The following is an 18,720-nucleotide window of genomic DNA, read 5'->3' as shown; positions in this document are numbered from 1 at the left end:
GTGGATCAGAGATGCTCCTTGGCTGTTTCAAAAAGCTCAGCAGCTTAAATAGCAGATCTTGGTTATCCTGAATGCCACACCAGCAATTCTCAGAGCAGGAGGCTCTTGGGAAACAGTGAGGAGGCTAGCTGCTGAGGGAGAGAACAGAGGGTTTCTGCATAGCAGGGCTGGAACAGTGGCAGGAGAAGCAGCTTGGCCACAAGCCAGCAGAGAACTTCAGAAGCTGTGATAACTGCTATACCCAGGCCAAGCTAGGAGAAAAAGTTCAGTTAGCTCCAGGTAGCACTGTCTAGGCTGGCAGTTGTGCTTGCCCCATAGTTTAGATAATGTTGGCCTGATTTCCCACGCTTTAATCCTCAGATAGCAATTTTGACTCAAGGAGAAAATTCAACTTACTGGTTTTTATGAGGTAACTGGCAGTTTGCACAGTGAAGACAAGAAAACGCTATGAATGGTCACGCCTCTGTTCATGGTTTCTACAGCTGTAGCAGCCACAGAAATCAAGCATTCTTCTGGTGAAGCTTTCTAAGATCAGATGTGACAATAAAATCAACAATGATAAATTAACAATGTGTTAAAACATGAGAGGCAATGGAGAAAATAGTCCTTGTGGTCACTGCTGCTCACAGATAGGTACTGGGTGCATGCATACCTGCAGACACAGACTCTACTGTAGTTTGAGTATCCGAAGAGCATAAAGGCCTGAGTGGTTGTGAATGACTCCTATATCCATTTGAATGAAAGTATTTTGGAGACTGACTATTGACACCTGAAATAATTACTACTCTGCTCCTGGATTTCACCACTTCAGAATAGTTAATCACCAAAGGGGCTTCACATGGCATCGCAAGGTGAGAGCTTTCACTATAGAAATACCAATGTCCTGACAGCAGCTCATGGCAGAAGGCAGTAATGGTGTTCATTTGCACTTAGAACATTTGCATGCAGTGGTGTTTGTAATGTATTCTGAGGGCAAATCCAAACCCAAACTCATCTCTCCTTGTTGCCCTCGGGAAAAGCAGTCACAGAGGCAGGGATGTCTAGACATATGTAAATGGGGAGTTCCTGCATTGTGCTGGAGGCAAGCTGCAGAGCAGTGAGCTGCTGTGCAATAAAACACCATAATGTTGGCTCTTGGTTCCATGAAGTGGTCAACGTCAGCATCAATAACTGGGTGGCTAATTAGAGATAAAAGTCTACGTGGAAGAACTTTCTTCATGCCTCATTTTGAACCATTGGTAGCTCCCTAAGTGTGGTGGTCTAGGAAGTAATTCACGTGCTTTTAGCCTCAGGGTTACTTGTGGTTGAATTCATAAACATAGGTACCATGGTACATTACAAATTTTTGATTTACAAAGTACCAACAATTTGATTTAAGAAATTGCTGGAGTTAATCTTGATTTTATGCATTGTAAATACTTCCTATACTATATACTTTCCTGTAAACAGAAATTGTCAACATAAAAAAAATTTAGGAAGCCTCCTTTCACTTTTTTTATTAGTTCTATTTCAGGAGCAGAGGCTCTGCACTGTAAATAGTTTTGGCAAGCATATTCCCTTAACTCTTACCTGTTCAAGTACAGCAAATTTCTATTCTTAACTCCTGGCTTTGCCTGTTTCTCTACTGCAATATCATTTTTTATTTATAAAGCCTTCCACTGGTGTACACAATATCTCATTTGGGAGCTAACAAGATAGCATAGTGGGAAAGGCTCTTTAATTGGACTCCTCTGAGAGGCAGAATAGAGTAAGGGAGAGAAGGTGTTGATCTTTGTTTACTGGAAGCAAATAAATCCCTGGTGGGTGTCCCTGTGCAACTTCATTGCTACTCTTGGAAGGCAGGCAAATAATTCTTAACAGAGCACAAATCTTATTTGAAAATATGAAAGGTCTAATACCGAACGCAGTACGTTATATCTGTGATTCACCTTCATTTGTCATGTATGTGTTATTTTTCTTTTTCCTGCACTATTTTTTCCCTATGATTTATGATGCTTTGAACTCACTTTCTGTCTCAAGATGGCGAACTCCAAGCATTTTTATTTACTAAAAATATTTCAAAATTTTAGTGATAATTTCAAATCTCTTAAAAAGGAAAAAAAAAAAAAAAACAACAAAACACATAACGCCTTGCAGTCTTAAATCACGTTTCCCCACCCAACTCCCTCAAACGTATTTTCAGCATTATTATCATGTGAGTGATCAGCTTTTAGGTATCTTGAAATTGGAACTAAGCCTAAATATTTTGATGAAACATACAACCAGCAGCAAAAATTAATAATTGTTTGATACCAAAAGCCAGATAAAAAAAAAAATTAGGCATCGGTTTTGCATTGCATTATAATTTCTGGATTTTCATTTTTATATGGCATGTATTATTCGTTGTAATCCCCACTCTGCCATCTCTGCTTTTCACAGTCTTCCAATATCTGTCACTTGTCCCTTTGGAAATAACCTACTTACCACGTTTTTCTAGCATCAACTACTTTTCACTACATGTAATCCATGTTTTATTTATCCTGGATTGTCCGGGTAATGCATACTTTTTTATATCCTTAGAAATTATTCTCACTTTGCATTTAATGTTGAAATATGGTACATCTCTATTTTTCTAAATATACTAGTTATTTTGCTAACAGACCCTACCCTTCTTATAAATCTTGTTTTGCATATAAAAGAAAACATTTTGCAGAGGTTCTCTTTAGAAAAGTGAACTTGTATGTGAAATGTGCTTCAGGAAGAATCAAAAATCTTGGGTTAATTCCAGTATTTTAACCTATACAGAAACCTAATTTTCAAGAAATGATCACAAATCAGAAAAAGGTAAGGATCAATAATTTAGAAGAGGTAAAATATTTTTTTATTACTTGAATAATTCTAATTACAACGAACAAAGTCTGAAGAAATGACAAAACAACAAATTGAATATAATCTGCAAAGAGGAGGATATGGCAGTAGAAAATAGTGAAAAGGCAGTGACAGTAACAATTAAAGTTAATGAGAACTTCTCATAACACTGTTGGTATTTGAAAATTCTCAATATCAGACAGGCAAGTGGAAGCACCTGCGTAAAACAGCTCTAGAATAAACATGAGGTGTTTCATTAGGTATTTGATGGTACTTGATTTTTGGGACACGTGTTGAGAAATGAAAATGTGGATAGATGGAGAAACATTGACAAAACTAAGAACCTGCCTTGGCATATTTACTGGGGAAAAAATGAAGAAAAATGACAGCCAGCACAATTATTCCTTTTTTTTTTTTTTTTAACACCAGATGCTTTATTTTGGTACTGGCAGAAAGGAAAAAAGAAAAGTAATTCATACCTGTGCTCTGGAAAGTTTTGCTTTATCTGGCCTTGAAATATTTCACAAAAAGTTATAGCGCATTTTTCATGAATGCTGAGTGTACATCAATATAATTTCCACTCAGGGACAATAAAAGTAGGTCTTTCTCAAAGATCTTGAAAGGATCAGTAGACATTAGTTTAAGGTTCAGTTGACAAATTGTGACTTGAATGCTACAAACTGAACAGGAGATAATAGGTCAAAGAGAAACAGTAATTTGTTATTGCTTGCTAACTTTGCTGCAGATAAACAACTGAATCGCATGGAAATTTTAACCTCTTGAGATGAATTCTTATATCTTTAACAATACCAAATTTCCTTCTTAGTTCATTGTCTTCTTTCTGTTGTGCTACACTCTCAATTCTCCTTTGTGATTCTTCAGATGGGGAAGCAGCCTTCTTGGGGAACTGAAATGAGAAAAAGTAGAACTTCACTGCTTTATTTCTTAAATAATTCTGACTGCAAGGAACACAATTGCAGTAATCAATATAAGATCATATAATCTTATCATATAAGATAAATCATATAAGATGATATAAGAACACTGGCGCATAATTCAGTAATTCCTGTCTCTTCAAGACAAGAAAACTAAAGATCAGGATTTCTACCTCAAAAATAGATTGGAGAAAGTGTTTGTATTATTACAATAAAATGGAAATAATAATAACAATAAAGTGAAGCAGGATGAGCTAACTGAAAAATGTCAAGTATTTAAACCTTGCTCTCTCCAGATAGGTCTTTTTTATTTGTGTCTGCCTTGTCAGTTCAGATGAATTTGATCTAGTGGCCGATTAAAAATAAAAAAAAAAGTTGCTAACAAGAAGAAACAATGAAAACACAGTCTTGACTTTTTAGAAGATAAAATTTGTTTATGTTGTGTTGGTCTTGGCACAGTGCTAGAAACCTGATGCTTGAGGAACTACTCATTCCTATTTCTAGGAGTGAATCTGGGAGAGAACTGGCTATTTTGTTTGTATTATATAGCTTATGTGTTATTTACCAGATGTGGAGTGTTTGTGAGAAAATTATAGCTGGGAATTCAGTTTTGCAAAAATAAACTGGGGCTGTGAGGCACATACATGCAGACTGGTGCCTGGAGGAAGGTTGCAATGAGGGCAAAGCAGGGTAGAAAGCAATGTACTCCACTGGGAGGGTTAGTGGGATAGGGCTTACACTTTACACATTTCTTTAGTTTGCACTGTACTTTAAAAAGGCAATGGTGAGGAAGCTTGCTGTCAGTGAACGTACAAATTCACTGATGGGTAGAGGAATCTGTAAGGTGGCAAATATTTGATCTTCTGTCCTGATAAAATATTCTCTTTTTTTCTTTTTATAAAAACCACAAACCAAAACTCTTCAAGACTTCTTCCCAAATTTGCTCTTAAGTTCACTAATAAAAACAAGATAGCTTGTCAGATTTATTATGCTGTGTTAAAGAGATGATGAATAGAAAGAAATAACAAATACAAAACAGATCTGTCAATTTATGCTTGCTGAATAAAGTACCCTAACGCTGTACTCAATGCCACTTCCAATCTTCCTATTAACTTTGCTTTCCCAAAATGAGAGCATACCAGTGGGATGTATCCCCATCTGCACACAGCTAGCAGCTGTGTAGTGCATGGCTTTCAGTAGGCACATTCAGAATACAATGCATGTCCTATTCTTGTACTCTAGTTTCATAAGAAAATTCAAAAACAGTACAAACAACATATCAGGCTAAGGTTTAAACCCTAAGAACTCTATTTTCTGCTAAAAAGTATGCCAAAAGTTTATATTATTTACTGTATTAGGCTGTTTAAAGTAAAATTAAGGATGAGCTCTCAGTCATTTGAGTAGTGTTGTTGGAATCCAGAGCAAAAGGATCCACACATTTCCTATGAATACTATATAGTGCCTTGCTGCATTTTTTTCCAGTGATGTCAAGAGAAATAATCTCTTTTTCAGGCTTTTCTGAAAGCTGCTCAGCTTGTATCTAGGCCTGCCTGCAATACTGTATGCTGAAGAAAAGGGTTTGTCCAATGCTCTTCCCAAAAGATAATCAGGCATCATGCTTGGTGTTCTTTAAACTTTCACACTGCATAGACTAATTATGTTTTCCTTCCTCATGGTCTCTTGCAGTGCTACATCTCAAAGTTGAATATGCTTTTTCTGATTACTCCCACTCTTTTTTTCTTCTCTTTGCCAAACCTGGTTCAAGTGGCTGAGCTTGCTGCTGAAGAAGGATCAAACATATACACAATGATTTTACTTTAATAAATTATGATGATTCTTACTAGACTTTTTATTAACTGAGTAAGATGATCTAATCTAAGGAAATTTGGATAATTCAAGAGAAAAAACAAAAACCAGTTTTAGAATAAGACTTGTTCTTGTCCATGAGGACATTCTGGCATTATTCATGTCTTGGGCTCACCCCTAACATTTCATTACAAATATATTGTAGCAAATAGTACTAAGATCTTAAAAAGGACCTGTCATGCTTGCTATCAATATTAACATGAGCTCACTACATTACTGAATTTGAGTTTTTAAGCTAAACTCCAAAAGAAGTGTCTTTGCTAAGCCAGTAGATTAATTGCGTTAGTAAAAACAAGTCTGGACTGCGATCTTGTAGTTTGACTAGTTTCACACTTGAGGAAAATTTATATATTTTCATTTCATTTTCTACACTCACTTGCTTTGTGATTACTCTGTGCGATGTTGAAAGGGATACAATTGCATCTTAGAAATACATAGAAATTCTGATGAGCATACTGTTAAGATACTATGAATTATATGTGTGTTCTTTCAGAGCATTTATGCATTAATACAACATTCTTAGTTATCAAAAATAACTTTAAACATACACATAAAAAAGATGCACTCCACTAGGGCATAGTGCAACCAGATGTGAAGTACAGATTAAGATCTCCCATTCCCTATATGAAAAAGTTACTTATTTGAAATCTTACTTATGATAAAGGCTATCTTCAGCATGATGTGCTACTCTTTGCAGAATGTTCACACAAAGCTTGCAGAAATGACAGAATGTAACGAGAATGTAATCTGCAAAGATTGAGTTTCCTGACTTTCAATAGCTGATACAAATATGTACTGGTGCTTAAATCTTTATAAACATTGTAAGTTCTCAAATAGAAAATGTTTTATGACAAGGGCTCAGAAAGCCCAAAAGTTTTGAAATGAGTACTAATGATGTGTAATGATCACTTCAAAGTGATGAATGCTGTATATTTTTACACTGAGAATTAAGTGTCCTTTGTATATGGGCAAAAGCATCCTTTGACTCTTTTTTTTTTTTTTTTTTTCCATTTCTCTGTCCTGGTGGTTACCTTCCATTTAAATGTAGAATCTTTGCCAAAATCTTCTTTAAATTCACTGGGATTTATCCTCTTGAGATGTATTCTTATATCTTTAACACCACCAGATTTCTTTCTTAGTTCTTTGTCTACTTTATGTTGTGCTTCTCTCTCATTTCTATTTTGCAGTTCTTTGGATGGGAAAGCAGCCTTTTTGAGGAACTGAAATAAGAAAAATAGAACTTTACTACCTGAAAGTGAATGTTGGATAGCAGTTTTCCTGCTACCTGAATCTCTTTCATAGCTCATTTCTAGATTCTTCTCTACCTCAGTGCTATAAGGAGGAATAAATTTAATTCAGGATTCAGTCAAGTCAGTTAATCTCTTGCCAGTAGTCCTTTCCCTCTTCTCTTTAATTTCACTGTTAATTTAAGATATTATCACGTTGGCACTTATCACCTGTTTTTAGAAACAACTTCTCCCTTGGGAGTGGGGAAATATTGGTGGTAGGTGGACAGCTGGACTGGATGATCTTGGAGGTCTTTTCCAACCTTGGTGATTCTATGATTATACTAAATTTGAACTTATTATTCTCCAAATAGCACTTTGCTGCTCACGTAAGTGCAATGCTTTCACCCTGACCATTTACTAAAAAATACTGATAGACACCTTCTCAGCATTATCTAATTTTATTTAATTTTAAACCATGAAAACTCAAAGACCTGCACCGATCCCTGGGGAACACCACTCATGACCATTTGCCAGCTGGATTTAACTCCATTCATCACCACTCTCTGGGCTTGGCCCTCCAGCCAGCTCCTTACCCAGCAAAGAGTGTACCAGTCTTAAGCCACAGGCTGCCAGCTTCTCCAGGAGAATGCTGTGGGAGACAGAATTTAAGGCTTTGCTGAAGTTTTGTGTATTTCATCAACATTCTTTCCCTCATCCACCAGGTGAGCCACTAGATCATAGAAGATCAGGTTGCTCAAGTGGGACCTGTCCTTCATGAACCATGCCTGATCCCCAGTTGTCCCACAAATGCCACGTGATCTCCCTCAAGACAGTCTGCTCCATAACTTTCCTTGGCACCGTGGTCAGGCTGACAGGCCTGTAGTTCCCCAGATCCTCCTTATGATCCTTCTTGTAGATGGGAGTCACGCTGGCAAGTCTCCAGTCCTCTGGGACATCTCCAGTTGACCAGGAACGCTGATAGATGATGGAAAGCGGCTTGGCTATCATCTTTGTCAGTTCTCTCAGCACTCTTGGATGGATCTCATCCAGCCCCATGTATCTGTGGCAGTCCAGGTGGAATAGTAGGTCTCTGATGTTTCCTCTTAAATCGTGGGGGGCTTATTCCACTCCTCATCTAAGACTTCTAGGTGAGAGAGTAGAGTAGCAAGCACCTGACTTTTAAAGACAGTTGTAAAGAAGGCATTGAGAACCTCAGCCTTTTCATTATCCTCAGTGGTTACGTTCCCAGCCATATCTAGTAAAGAATGGAGATTCTCCTTGTTCCTTCTTTTACTGTTGATATATTTGTAAAAGAGTTTCTTGTTCCCTTTTACTCCAGTGGCCAAGTTGAGTTGAAGCTGGGCTTTTGCCTTTCTAATTCCCTCTCTGCTCATCCTAACAACTTCTTTGTACTCTCCCTGAGTAGCTCATCCCTTCTTCCACAGAAGGTAGATTCTCTTTTTCTCCTGGAACCTCAGGAAAAGCTTCCTGTACATCCATGCCGGTCTTCTTCCCTGCTGGCTCATCTTGCAGCTTAGGGGATTAGCCTGTTCCTGCAACTTTAAGACTTCTCTCTTGAGTGACCAGCCTTCCTAGACCCCTTTATCCTCCAAGACTGAACCCCAAGGGACTTTCCCTACCAGTGTCCTAAACAATTCAAAATTTGCTCTCCAGAAGTCCAAGGTAGCAGTTTTGCTGTCCCCTCTCCTGGCTTCACCTAGAACAATTTCACAGTCACTCTGTCCAAGACAGCTCCTGACCTCCGTATCTCCCACCAAACCTCTGTTTGTCAACAGCAGATCTAGCAGAGCCCCTATAGATTCAACCTTGCTATCCCCAGCTGCAAGCTCAGTTACATCAAAACACTCTAAAATAGAGGGCCATGCCACTACCCCTCCTTCCTTACCTATCCTTTCTGGAGAGCTTATAGCCATCCATTGCAACACTCCAGTCATGGAAGTGATCCCACCATGTTTTTGTAATGGCAACTAAGTCATAGTTTGCCAGCCACACCATGGCTTCCAGCTCCTCCTGTTTGTTGCCCATGCTGCATGCATTGGCATATATGCGCTTCAACTGAGCCCCTTGCCTCATCCCTAATCCAGTTATCACTCCTCTAGGCTCACTTCTATCAGGCCTGGGTTTATTCCCTTCCCCCATCTTATCTAGTTAAAAGTCCTCTCTACAAGCTCCTGGACAAGGATCTGTTTCCCCCTATGAAACAGGTGAGACACATCAGCAGACCTCAGGCCAGGTGCGAAGTAAATCATCCCATAATCAAAGAACCCAAAATTCTTGCATTTGCACCACCTTCTCAGCCATGTGTTTATAAGTTGGGATTTCCTGCCCATCTCAATGTCCTTCTCTGTCACTAAAGGAATAGAGGAAAATACTACTTGTACACCTGTTCCCAGTCCCCTGAAATAACTTTTGATAATCTTCAGGCTTCTGTCAGCAACCTCATCTCTGCCAGCCTGAACTATTAATAAAAGACAATAATCAGGGGGGTGGATCAGACTGGGGAGTTTTCTAGAGATATCCCTGACCCAGGTCCTGGGGAGGCGGCACACCTCCCTACAGATAGGATCAGGCCAACATTTAAGGCCTTCCATTCCTCTAAGAAGGGAGTGATCTACAATCATCACCCTTCTTTCCTTTCTGGTGGAAGCAGTTGGAAGCAGTCTTGAGGTGTGGAGCTGACCACCTCAACTTATACAACTTTGCAGTTAGGCCTCTCACTGCATCCTCATTCATCTTTTCCCCAGGTTCCAGGGCCTCAAACCTATTACATATAGGCACCTGGGAAACCAAGGTAAGTCAGGATGGGTGTTGCCTGCATCACAAAGCTCAGACTTGTTTCCATTCCTCCTCTTCTCTCAATCTGTTTCCCTCTGCTCAACTATGGCAGGTGAGAAGGTTCACCACTGTTTGGGGGGTATCAATTACTGTGTATTGTATCCAATATTACTGGAAGAGAATTATTCTGCCAGTCTATCTCCCGCTCACACTTCTTGATGGTCCTTAATCTCTTCACCTCCTCCTCAAGCTCCACTACCATACTGAGCAGATCATCCACCTGCTCACACCTCATGCAGGTGGAATCACTGCTGCCCTTCACTGGCAGCAGCAAACTCAGGCACTCCCTTCAGCCAGAGTCCTGAACAGCCACATTTCTGGGCAAGCCCTCCATCTGGGTCGCCTCAGTCGTCTTAGGACAAACCCGCTGTCCGCTGGAGATCATGTGTAAACCATGGTCTCAGAGACTGCCAGAGAGCTGGTCTCAAGCAAAGAGGGATAGCACTTACGTGCCGTGTCACTAAACCCACCTCCTGCTGCAGTACCATATGGACAGCATGGGCCTGTGCTCACACATCGATTACCCCTCCCTATTCTCAGTGAGACTGTTTGCTAACGATGTGTGATCTCCCTAAGGCTGCTCATAGCCTAGCAGCCAAGGGTCAAGGTGAAATGTGGGCAGCTCCAGCTCTACCTCTGCTTGATGAGCCGTCTGCCCGCAAGCTGCCAGCCTCTGGCAACACAGCACTTCTGCTGGCTTCAAAAAGCCCTAAAAAGAGCTTTTTTGTTGCTCTTTTTGTTCAGATCCATTACCATGTGCAGTCTTACCTGTTCTGTCCTTTCACGGATAATTCTGCAAGTAATGAAAGAAACTGTGATCTTCCTGAGCAACGGATCTTGACTGTGTATTTCCATTTCTGTTGACAAAGTTTCACGTCTCATTATGTAAGGGATGTAGACTTCTCTATTATGAATTATCATAGCATTTTCCTTAAATGGAATTTTCATTTTCTTTCCAATAGGGCTAATAGACGAAAGTGGTAAAATATTCTTATAGTCCTTGTTCTCAGCATTAGCCAATGATCTCAGAATTCCTGAAACAACAGTATTGGAAGATTTTAAAATAAGAGGATATGATTTTGTTGTCTTGCTGCCTTGCTCTTCTTGTACAGGCTGTTTCACTGGGGTTACTTGGGAACACATTACATCTTCAGTTCCTACATGAGGACTAGAGCAGCACCTTGCTAAGTTTGGGATGTTTGGAAGTCTGCCCCAGGAACATTTGCAAGCCTCTCCTATCTTTAACACTGGCCAAATATAAGTAACAGTTGGTATTTCTGTAGCCTCCCTTACTTCAGAGGCTTGTTTAATTCTGGTAGATATCAGTTGCTGCATTATAGGTGAGAAACAAGAAAGTGGTACTGATATGACTTGGGCTTGAGGTGGTATCTCTAGATTGTAGTTTAAAATCTGTGCATCAGGTTCTTTGCTAACTTCAAGATTTTCAGAAATTCCTGAAACCGATGCTGCGTCAACATGAGTAAATGAGAGGCATTTCTGCATATGTAGCTTTTTAGCTGAACTCCCATTGCTCTGCATATTAAAAACTGTTGAGGAGAACTTTTCTGTCAGTAGAGGTCATGCCAACATTTTCTATTACATCAAAACTTTTAGTAGAGAAATTTTCTTCACTTGCTGATACTCCAGCATTAGAGCAGATCTGTTACTATTACTGGCAACGGAAAAACATTATGTTTTTGAAAATGCATTCAATGCAGACAGATGAGCTATCACGATCAGGCAGTCATATACACTGGTAAGACCTCCAGACGAAAGAGAATGCGGAAGATGTTTCAGTAGGTCTCATCCATCTTCATGTATTTCCTGAAGGGCTTTATGTCAGTCTAACAAACTTAAAATAAAAATTGAAATGAATTAAAACATGATTATATGTTTGTAAATGTGCAGAAAGTGATTTTTTTTCTACTTGGCTGCTATATGATATGTCATTCTAAAATAAAATCTAAAAACAGAAATATATTTGTGATTTAAGTCTTAACTAAAGCTTATCTAGACAGGAGGATTTTTCTACAATAATAATCATAATAATTCTTCTTCCAAGATGCTTCCACTCATTAATGAAATCAGCAGTGACTTTCTGCTGCTTTCAGTATGAGTTAGATTTTACCCAATACTGCAAACTGCTGGTTGACAAGATGCGTTTTGTTTAGATGAAACACTCCTTTGTATCATACAGTCTAATGTACAATGCCATTAAAACACATATCTAACAAAATTGGTCTTGATTGAAGACCTTTCAAAAACTTACTTTTTTTTTTTACCTTGCTTGCAGAATTAATTGACATCAGCAGTTAGTTCCAGCCTCCGCAGCCTCCGCTGTCACAGAATAAGATCGAGTAGCTCTGCAATGATTTTTAATAAAGACAAGAAATCAAATACCTAGTTGAGCCTATCATAGAAGCAAAGATAAAATATAAATTTGTATGGCAAGAAAGGCAAACATTCTGAGAAGGATTAAAACCAAAAAAATTTTGAATTTTCTGATTGTATTCCAGTGCCTATGTTCTCTCAGAAGTAGCTTACTTAGCACTACAGACGTGATTTTGTAGAAAGTAAACATAAATATGCACTTTTTTTGCATGTCAATCACACAATTCAAATGTTTCTTATCCTTCCTGATTATTAAAAAAAAAAAAGCTAAATTCTCCATAACTGAAGAGATTCTACTACTTTACCGACAGCAACAAGTGTAATAAAGACAGTAATTTCTCTCTTACAAGTTCTGTGAACCCCTTCTTAGTGATCACATAAATGAACCTTCCTCGGTCCTTTTAACTAGTAAAAATGAATAAATTGAAAAAAGATGTTTCTTCACCTTCTAAGTTGTGCTTCCTGAATTTATAATGCATAGATTTTGATGTAATCACATAATTCCTAACAGTAATCGTTTTTTATTAGAAATAGTTATATTAATTGTCAACAAATTATTTGAATAATTGATTGCATGTCTGAGGATAGCACTGCATGTAATGAGATAAGCTATGGTCTTCCTAGAGCAGCATACTGTGGGAGTGTATTTCCATTTCTGGTGATAGAGCTTCATGCAGATTTTTCTGCAGAAAAATTATGCGGCTTAGATAAGTTTCATTTAATACTTAAATCAAAGACGAGTGAGGCTCTCAGTAAAAGCTGGAAGTAAACCCATTTTATTCCTTTGTTTCCTCCCAAGAGCATTCTTTTGTTTTGTTTGTACTTCCGCTTTTGGATTTACAGATTCTCTCTGCGTTCAAAATTTCAACATAATCAAGCTATGACAGGTCACCTGCCCTAGGAAGCCTGTTACTGGCTTCTGCATTTGCTTTTGCATTCTTTTCATTGGTTGTTAGTATTGCTCCATTAAGTATTCATCTTCTATTGTGCAGCCACTGCTTTAGCAATTCCTGCGTAATGAGAAACTTACTACTTTCTTCCCATCAATGGGACAGCTTCTCCAACACCTTTAAACAAAAATGAACCAAGAAAAAAAATTGCCAAGGTTGTGAATTGCTGACACATTTTGAAAAACAGCTTCAGGAACCCAGACACAGCAATTCAACTGAAAACAAAAAGAAAAGAAGAAAGGCTTGTGGTTTTGAGACAAAGAAATCCTGGTTAACTGTGAAACCAGCTGAAGGAGACTAACATATGGCTGCAGAAGACATAACTGCTGTTTGATGTTGCGATATGGCTTGCTGTCACAATCTTTGCTTTTGCTCTCTAGAGTCTTACCTGTCATTAAAAGACTTTCTAGGTAACTGTCAAATGTCAAACAAATCTCACCACAAACACAGAAAAGGACACAAAATTTGCTTTCTTGTGTTGTGTTGTAGGAAAGCTTTCTGAGCTCACTGACTGTCAAGGAGGCTCAGAGAGGCATGAAATTCCCCTTTATTCTTGCAGGTGACCAAAAGCTTTGTGTCAGCACTGTTAAATTAATTTAATTTCTCCTGCCAGCAGATGCAGATTAGTGCACTTTGTGCCATTACCAGCGAAGAGTACAGGGGATACATAATTTTGCTGTGTTCACCATAGAGGTGTCAAGAGCACTTTATAGACTGCAAGGGAATGTAGCTCATCTCTCTGACAAATCTCTAGTGTGCTGGAAGCTTAACTTGCAGCCTGTGGGCGAGGTGTGATTCACTAGAACAATTATTTTGGCCTGTAACCACCTCTTGGTACCTTCATTCCTGTGAGCCACGAAGGAGCAGGAGGCACATCAAGAAAAAAATGTTTGTTAACAGCAGTACACTCCCAGCCACCATCTTCCTGAGGAAATTCAGGATGTGTGCACATATGTGCAGTATGCACTAAATGTAATAGTCATAGGAAGCCTGATAGTCATAGGAATGTTTGACCTAAGCATGTCTGCAGGCACCAATTTTTCAGTCATCTTGGGAATGTTAATCTCTTCCTTTGCCTTTGGAAGACATTGTTTGGCCAGAAAATTTGGGCATCACCTCTCTATACTGTTCTCATAATATAAAAAAGCAAAAATTTAGGGGCTTTGACTATGGTAAATCTGAAACAAGACAACTCTAACAATCCCACATACGATTGAAGACTGTGGTAATATAAGTATTGCATAAATTAATAGTCTTCAGTCCCAGCTCTTTGCCATGTATAGCAACCTGCAGACTATGCTTATCCATCAGTGCTGGACAAACCAAAGAGTTACAGTTCTAGCTGAGTCAGTATTGACTTTAAATAACAGCAATCACACTGATGAAAAATGTATTCTATTTAACAGTTTTGACAGTGTATATCCTATTGTACAGCAATGATGGCAGTTGTGTAATTTTGTTAGTCCTTAAGTTCAAGAGATTACTATTTGCATCATGAATCCCAAGGTCCTCCAATTTTAAAAAAGAACAATGGTATTCACATACCTGAAAATGTCCTTGTTTACACATAGAAAAAAACTGTATGACTTTGTATTTTCTCCCTCCACCTTAAAACCAACTAATGGCAAATAGAGCTTCAGATTTAGGAAATAAGTAGCACAGATTACCTTATTACTTCTAGCTTATGTATACAAATCTTTTCCATCTGAAATGATGTTACAATATAAATTTTACATATGACTCACCACTGCTCTGGCTTAATCAGAGATGAAGACAGCAGAAGTTTTAAGAGTACATGACTTACAAAAATACTAAAAATACTTCTTATTTTTTCATATGCTCACATGAATATTGCAACCACAAACTTATGAAAATGTTTATGTTTTAATTAATTCTAATTAGATTTTCATTTGTAAAGCTTTGGCTTGGTGCCTTAGCTTAGTTATAAAGTCTGTTATAAATGTTTCTTGTCTTATTCTTAGCAGCAGTTCAAAGAGGATTCCAAGGTAATCCCTGAGAAAAATGTGGACTTCCTGAAATACAAGCATGACTGTTGCTGCCATGGCATGGACTAGTTTGGCCTGGACTACATATAACATCTAGGCAAAATCCATTTCATGTGTTACATCAAAACACATTATCTTAGTTAAGTACCCTTATTTCAACATTGGCTCTACATGGAAGAGTCATTTTATGAGGCCTCCAGGATTTCAGGATTGTGTGTTACAAAATTCAAGTACAACACAGATCACTAGTTCTGCAATATAGTTTAACACACATAATTCTTTCCCTTTTTCAACAGCTGACCCAGACACTGTCCTAAGTACAGTAATGTTCAGAGACAGTAATTTTGAGAGTTACTAAAATAGAGAGATGTTTTGTTGTAAGGCCACTGTTGTAACAGTTCTCAGAGTTTTTTACATTTTGGGCAAATAGTTTAAGTGATGTACTGTTTTCTGAGGAGCAAGCATTAGTTTTTCAGGTTGGAACCCAAAAAGCAAGCGTATTTTGCTGTTAGCAATCTCTCTGCCAGGAACTGGATGTTAATAGTATATGTAAATTGTAATGGAAAAAAATCAGTGAATCAAAGCCTGAGCTGACCTTCCATCCTACCTTAGAAGACTGTGAAGACATTTTCATTATTTACGTATCACCCACAACCCTGCTGCCCAGCGATTTTACCCTCTTGCAGTCAAGGTTCCCCTCTCTGGCTCCTTAAGCAAGGACACAACTCTAGCACAGAAACTTGTATTAAGCTTCACAGCAAAGTTATTTTAAGAATAAAAATCAGCTCACCCCTTCTCAAAACCACTAACAGCTTAAGAGGAATACAGTCTCTATCCAGAGAGATACTGCTTCCTCTGCTACTAACCCTGAAATGAGAGTGAGGAGAGATGGATCCAGGCTCCACCGCTTCCAGTCACTCAGATGCATGGCTTGCATCTGAGCTCCCTGGGTTAGCCATGTCTTCTCACCTGGTACTCAACCATTGCTTCAGGCTGTGGCCTAGCAATTCCACTGCACACATATAGTGTACGACATCAAATATAATTTATTTACAGCTAAGTAGCACTTGTGAATATTTAAAAGACCTAAATATTCACTTCATAAAATGCTCCATCCTGCTGCAGTTTGCTGCTTTGCACTAATCCTGGCACAGAGGGTTAATTACACTGCTCGCTCACAGGGGGATCAAGGGTCCTTCTAGCACGGTCCTTGACAGCAGCCAGAAGTGGGTGGTCCAGAAGAATTACAGAGCACATGGTGATACCCTCTTGAATAACCCCACCATCCAACAGCTGTGGCCACAGGGCCTTTCAGCTAGAACGAAGCCCTGCTGTGCAACGCTGCCCACATCCACCACAGCTTCTGACCTTCATTTGGGCCTGGCTGGGTCAGATACAGCTGTGAAACCTCCTCAAGTCCACAGTTATGGAAACAAATTTTAAATCCCTTGGACAAAGTCTAGCCTTCTCAGTAAGGCCTAGTAGCTGCAGTGGGCTGGGCCTGGCCAAAGACAGCATGGGGGTGTGCAGCTTGGTTACCTTTACAGGAGTAGCACAGTACTTGAGGAGGAAGACTCGGCTGCTGTGGAAACCACCACCTGCACAGAACCTTTCAGAGCCAGGGGGCTGCGAGCACTACTGGCTGCGGATTAACGGCTGTTCAGCTTCAACAGCCTTTCTAGCACCAGGGGCTCTTGGGGCCAACCAGTGCTATTGCTGTTGCCCACAGTCACTCAGGGTGGTTCAGGGCATGAGGCACAGATGCTCAGGGACTACTCCTCCCAGCCCAGCACTTATTCTGTGTCCTGTGTGGCTGAATCTGCCTGTTTGCCCACCTGGCCTTCCTTCTCCTGTGCTCGCTGTCTGTTGGTGCCACATAGACTGCAGTGTCCCTGTACTTGGCTGTCTCGGCCTCCACAGGACCACATCACTGGTGTTCCCATACTAATCTTATGTTAACAAATACAATGTAACCCTGAACATATTCAAGCTGCCTCCTGGCTGGGCCCAACTCCCTGCAGCTGCTAAGCCTCACTGGGAAGGCTAACTGTCCACAGGTGAGAGAGAGAGCACACCACCTGGGAGTGATACACTGCAGCATGAATCTGAAGGAGGGGCAGATTTCTGATTGGCTTGACAATGCCCACAGCTGTGTAATTTCACTTTCTTCCATAGCAGCAAGATCACCTAAGCCCTGAGCTGAACTGAAGCTGAATACCCATAAGCTGCCTATGACTCAGCTGCCACCGGTTGAAGGCTCAGAGCAACGCACTATGAGGAAAAAAGGGCTGCTCAGATGCTCGCTATTCCTGTAAGGGAGGATGCTACCACACAAGACTTAAACAGATAGTTGTTAGTTGTATTTGACTCCTAGCATGATGTGCTCTGAAATAGCCTACGGTTTTAGAAATGAGTAAGCTATTTTATTGTTCTTGTCCAGTTAGCTGCTCCTCTTAGAAATCTCTCCACAGAGCAGTGTTATGGTTTACCCTAGAAGGCAGCTCAGCAACATGTAGCCATTTGTTCACCCCCTCCAGCAGTGAAATGCAGAAGAGAATTGAAATAAAAACGTAGAACTTGTGGGCTGACATCAAAATTACTTACTAAGAAAAGGAAAGGAAAAATAATAGTAATGATAACTACTATATGTATTGATATATACAGTATGCATATGTATTTACTGAAGAGGTGATGCGCAAAGCAATTGCTCACCACTCACCAACCAATGCCCAGCTAGTGCCCTGCAGCCAACTCTCCCAGTTCTATTGTTCATGTGGTATGGACTGCCTCTTTGACCAGCTCATGTCAGCAGTCCATGTTCTGTTCCCTCTGAGCTCCTTGTGCCCCCACTACATCCTGCTGGCAGGACCATGGGAAAAACAGAAAAGACCTTGACTCTGTGTAAGCAGTACTCAGCAACAACTAAAACATCAGTGTGTTATCCATATTGTTTTTCTCCTAAATCCAAAACAGTGTCGTACCAGCCACTAGGAAAAATAATAACTCTAGCCAAAACTAGGACAAGGAGAGTCTGACATTTTATTTTTTTCTAATCAGTGAAATAAAGCTAGAGAGATACAAAACATATATAAAGTAGCTGGGCAAGATGCATCATGAAGATAACAACCTGGTGCTCTGAGTTTGAAAGTCTGGTCACCTTCACTGAATTTCTCTAGCATTAGGTTAAATTCAACTGATTTATGAATTTCCTGAGATTGTTCACTGTCAACCACCATCTGCCAACAGTTTTTATATTTAGTCAGAGGACAAGTTTCAGAACTGTTGTGTGAGATGAACACCAGCTGCTTCTTGCTTCCCACAGCTGTAAGGCTGCTGACATTCAGTATTTGTTCTCTGCTAGTGTCTATAGATGCCTCAGAAATCAAGGCCACTTCCAGTCAGGCAATAAAAAATATAGTCCTTGCTGCAGAGAGCTTATCAAGCAGAAACTTCAGTAAGAGAATAAGGACTTTTTTCCCTCTTCTGCTGACCTACAGAATTTTGCTGAAATGATGCCCTGTTGGGGATACAAGCAGATGCAAGAAGCATAAAGAGACATATGTGATTCTAGAACAGATAACTTCTTTATTGTGGGCAAACGTAGGAATCACCCTAACCTTCAGTATTTTCTCTGAGTGAG

General features: G+C 39.6%; 1 protein-coding gene across 4 annotated transcripts; it reads right to left on the bottom strand.

The window, feature by feature from the left end:
* Window positions 1–3,252: 3,252 nt before the first annotated feature.
* LOC104909664 lies at window positions 3,253–18,158 on the bottom strand. 4 transcript variants are annotated; one of them, XM_019612732.2, is made up of 5 exons: window positions 16,916–18,158; window positions 12,016–12,096; window positions 10,502–11,585; window positions 6,680–6,868; window positions 3,253–3,754 (listed from the first exon to the last, which is right to left on the bottom strand). In XM_019612732.2, exons 3-5 carry the CDS (start codon window positions 11,270–11,272, stop codon window positions 3,578–3,580), a joined length of 1,137 nt encoding a protein of 378 aa, XP_019468277.1. In that variant the 5' UTR covers window positions 11,273–11,585; window positions 12,016–12,096; window positions 16,916–18,158; the 3' UTR covers window positions 3,253–3,577. The 4 variants fall into 4 exon arrangements, with proteins under 4 accessions (XP_019468277.1, XP_019468276.1, XP_019468280.1 ...); XM_019612731.1 differs by lacking the exon at window positions 16,916–18,158 and adding an exon at window positions 16,620–16,896; XM_019612735.1 differs by lacking the exon at window positions 16,916–18,158 and adding an exon at window positions 16,620–16,896 and having other exon boundaries at window positions 10,502–10,767.
* Between the last annotated feature and the right edge of the window lie 562 nt (window positions 18,159–18,720).

This window comes from Meleagris gallopavo, chromosome 2, assembly GCF_000146605.3.
Source record: "Meleagris gallopavo isolate NT-WF06-2002-E0010 breed Aviagen turkey brand Nicholas breeding stock chromosome 2, Turkey_5.1, whole genome shotgun sequence".
NCBI classification, from domain to species: Eukaryota; Metazoa; Chordata; class Aves; order Galliformes; family Phasianidae; genus Meleagris; species Meleagris gallopavo.
The sequence above is the reverse complement of the archived record's forward strand: the minus strand, read 5'-3'. Positions and strand labels throughout refer to the sequence as shown.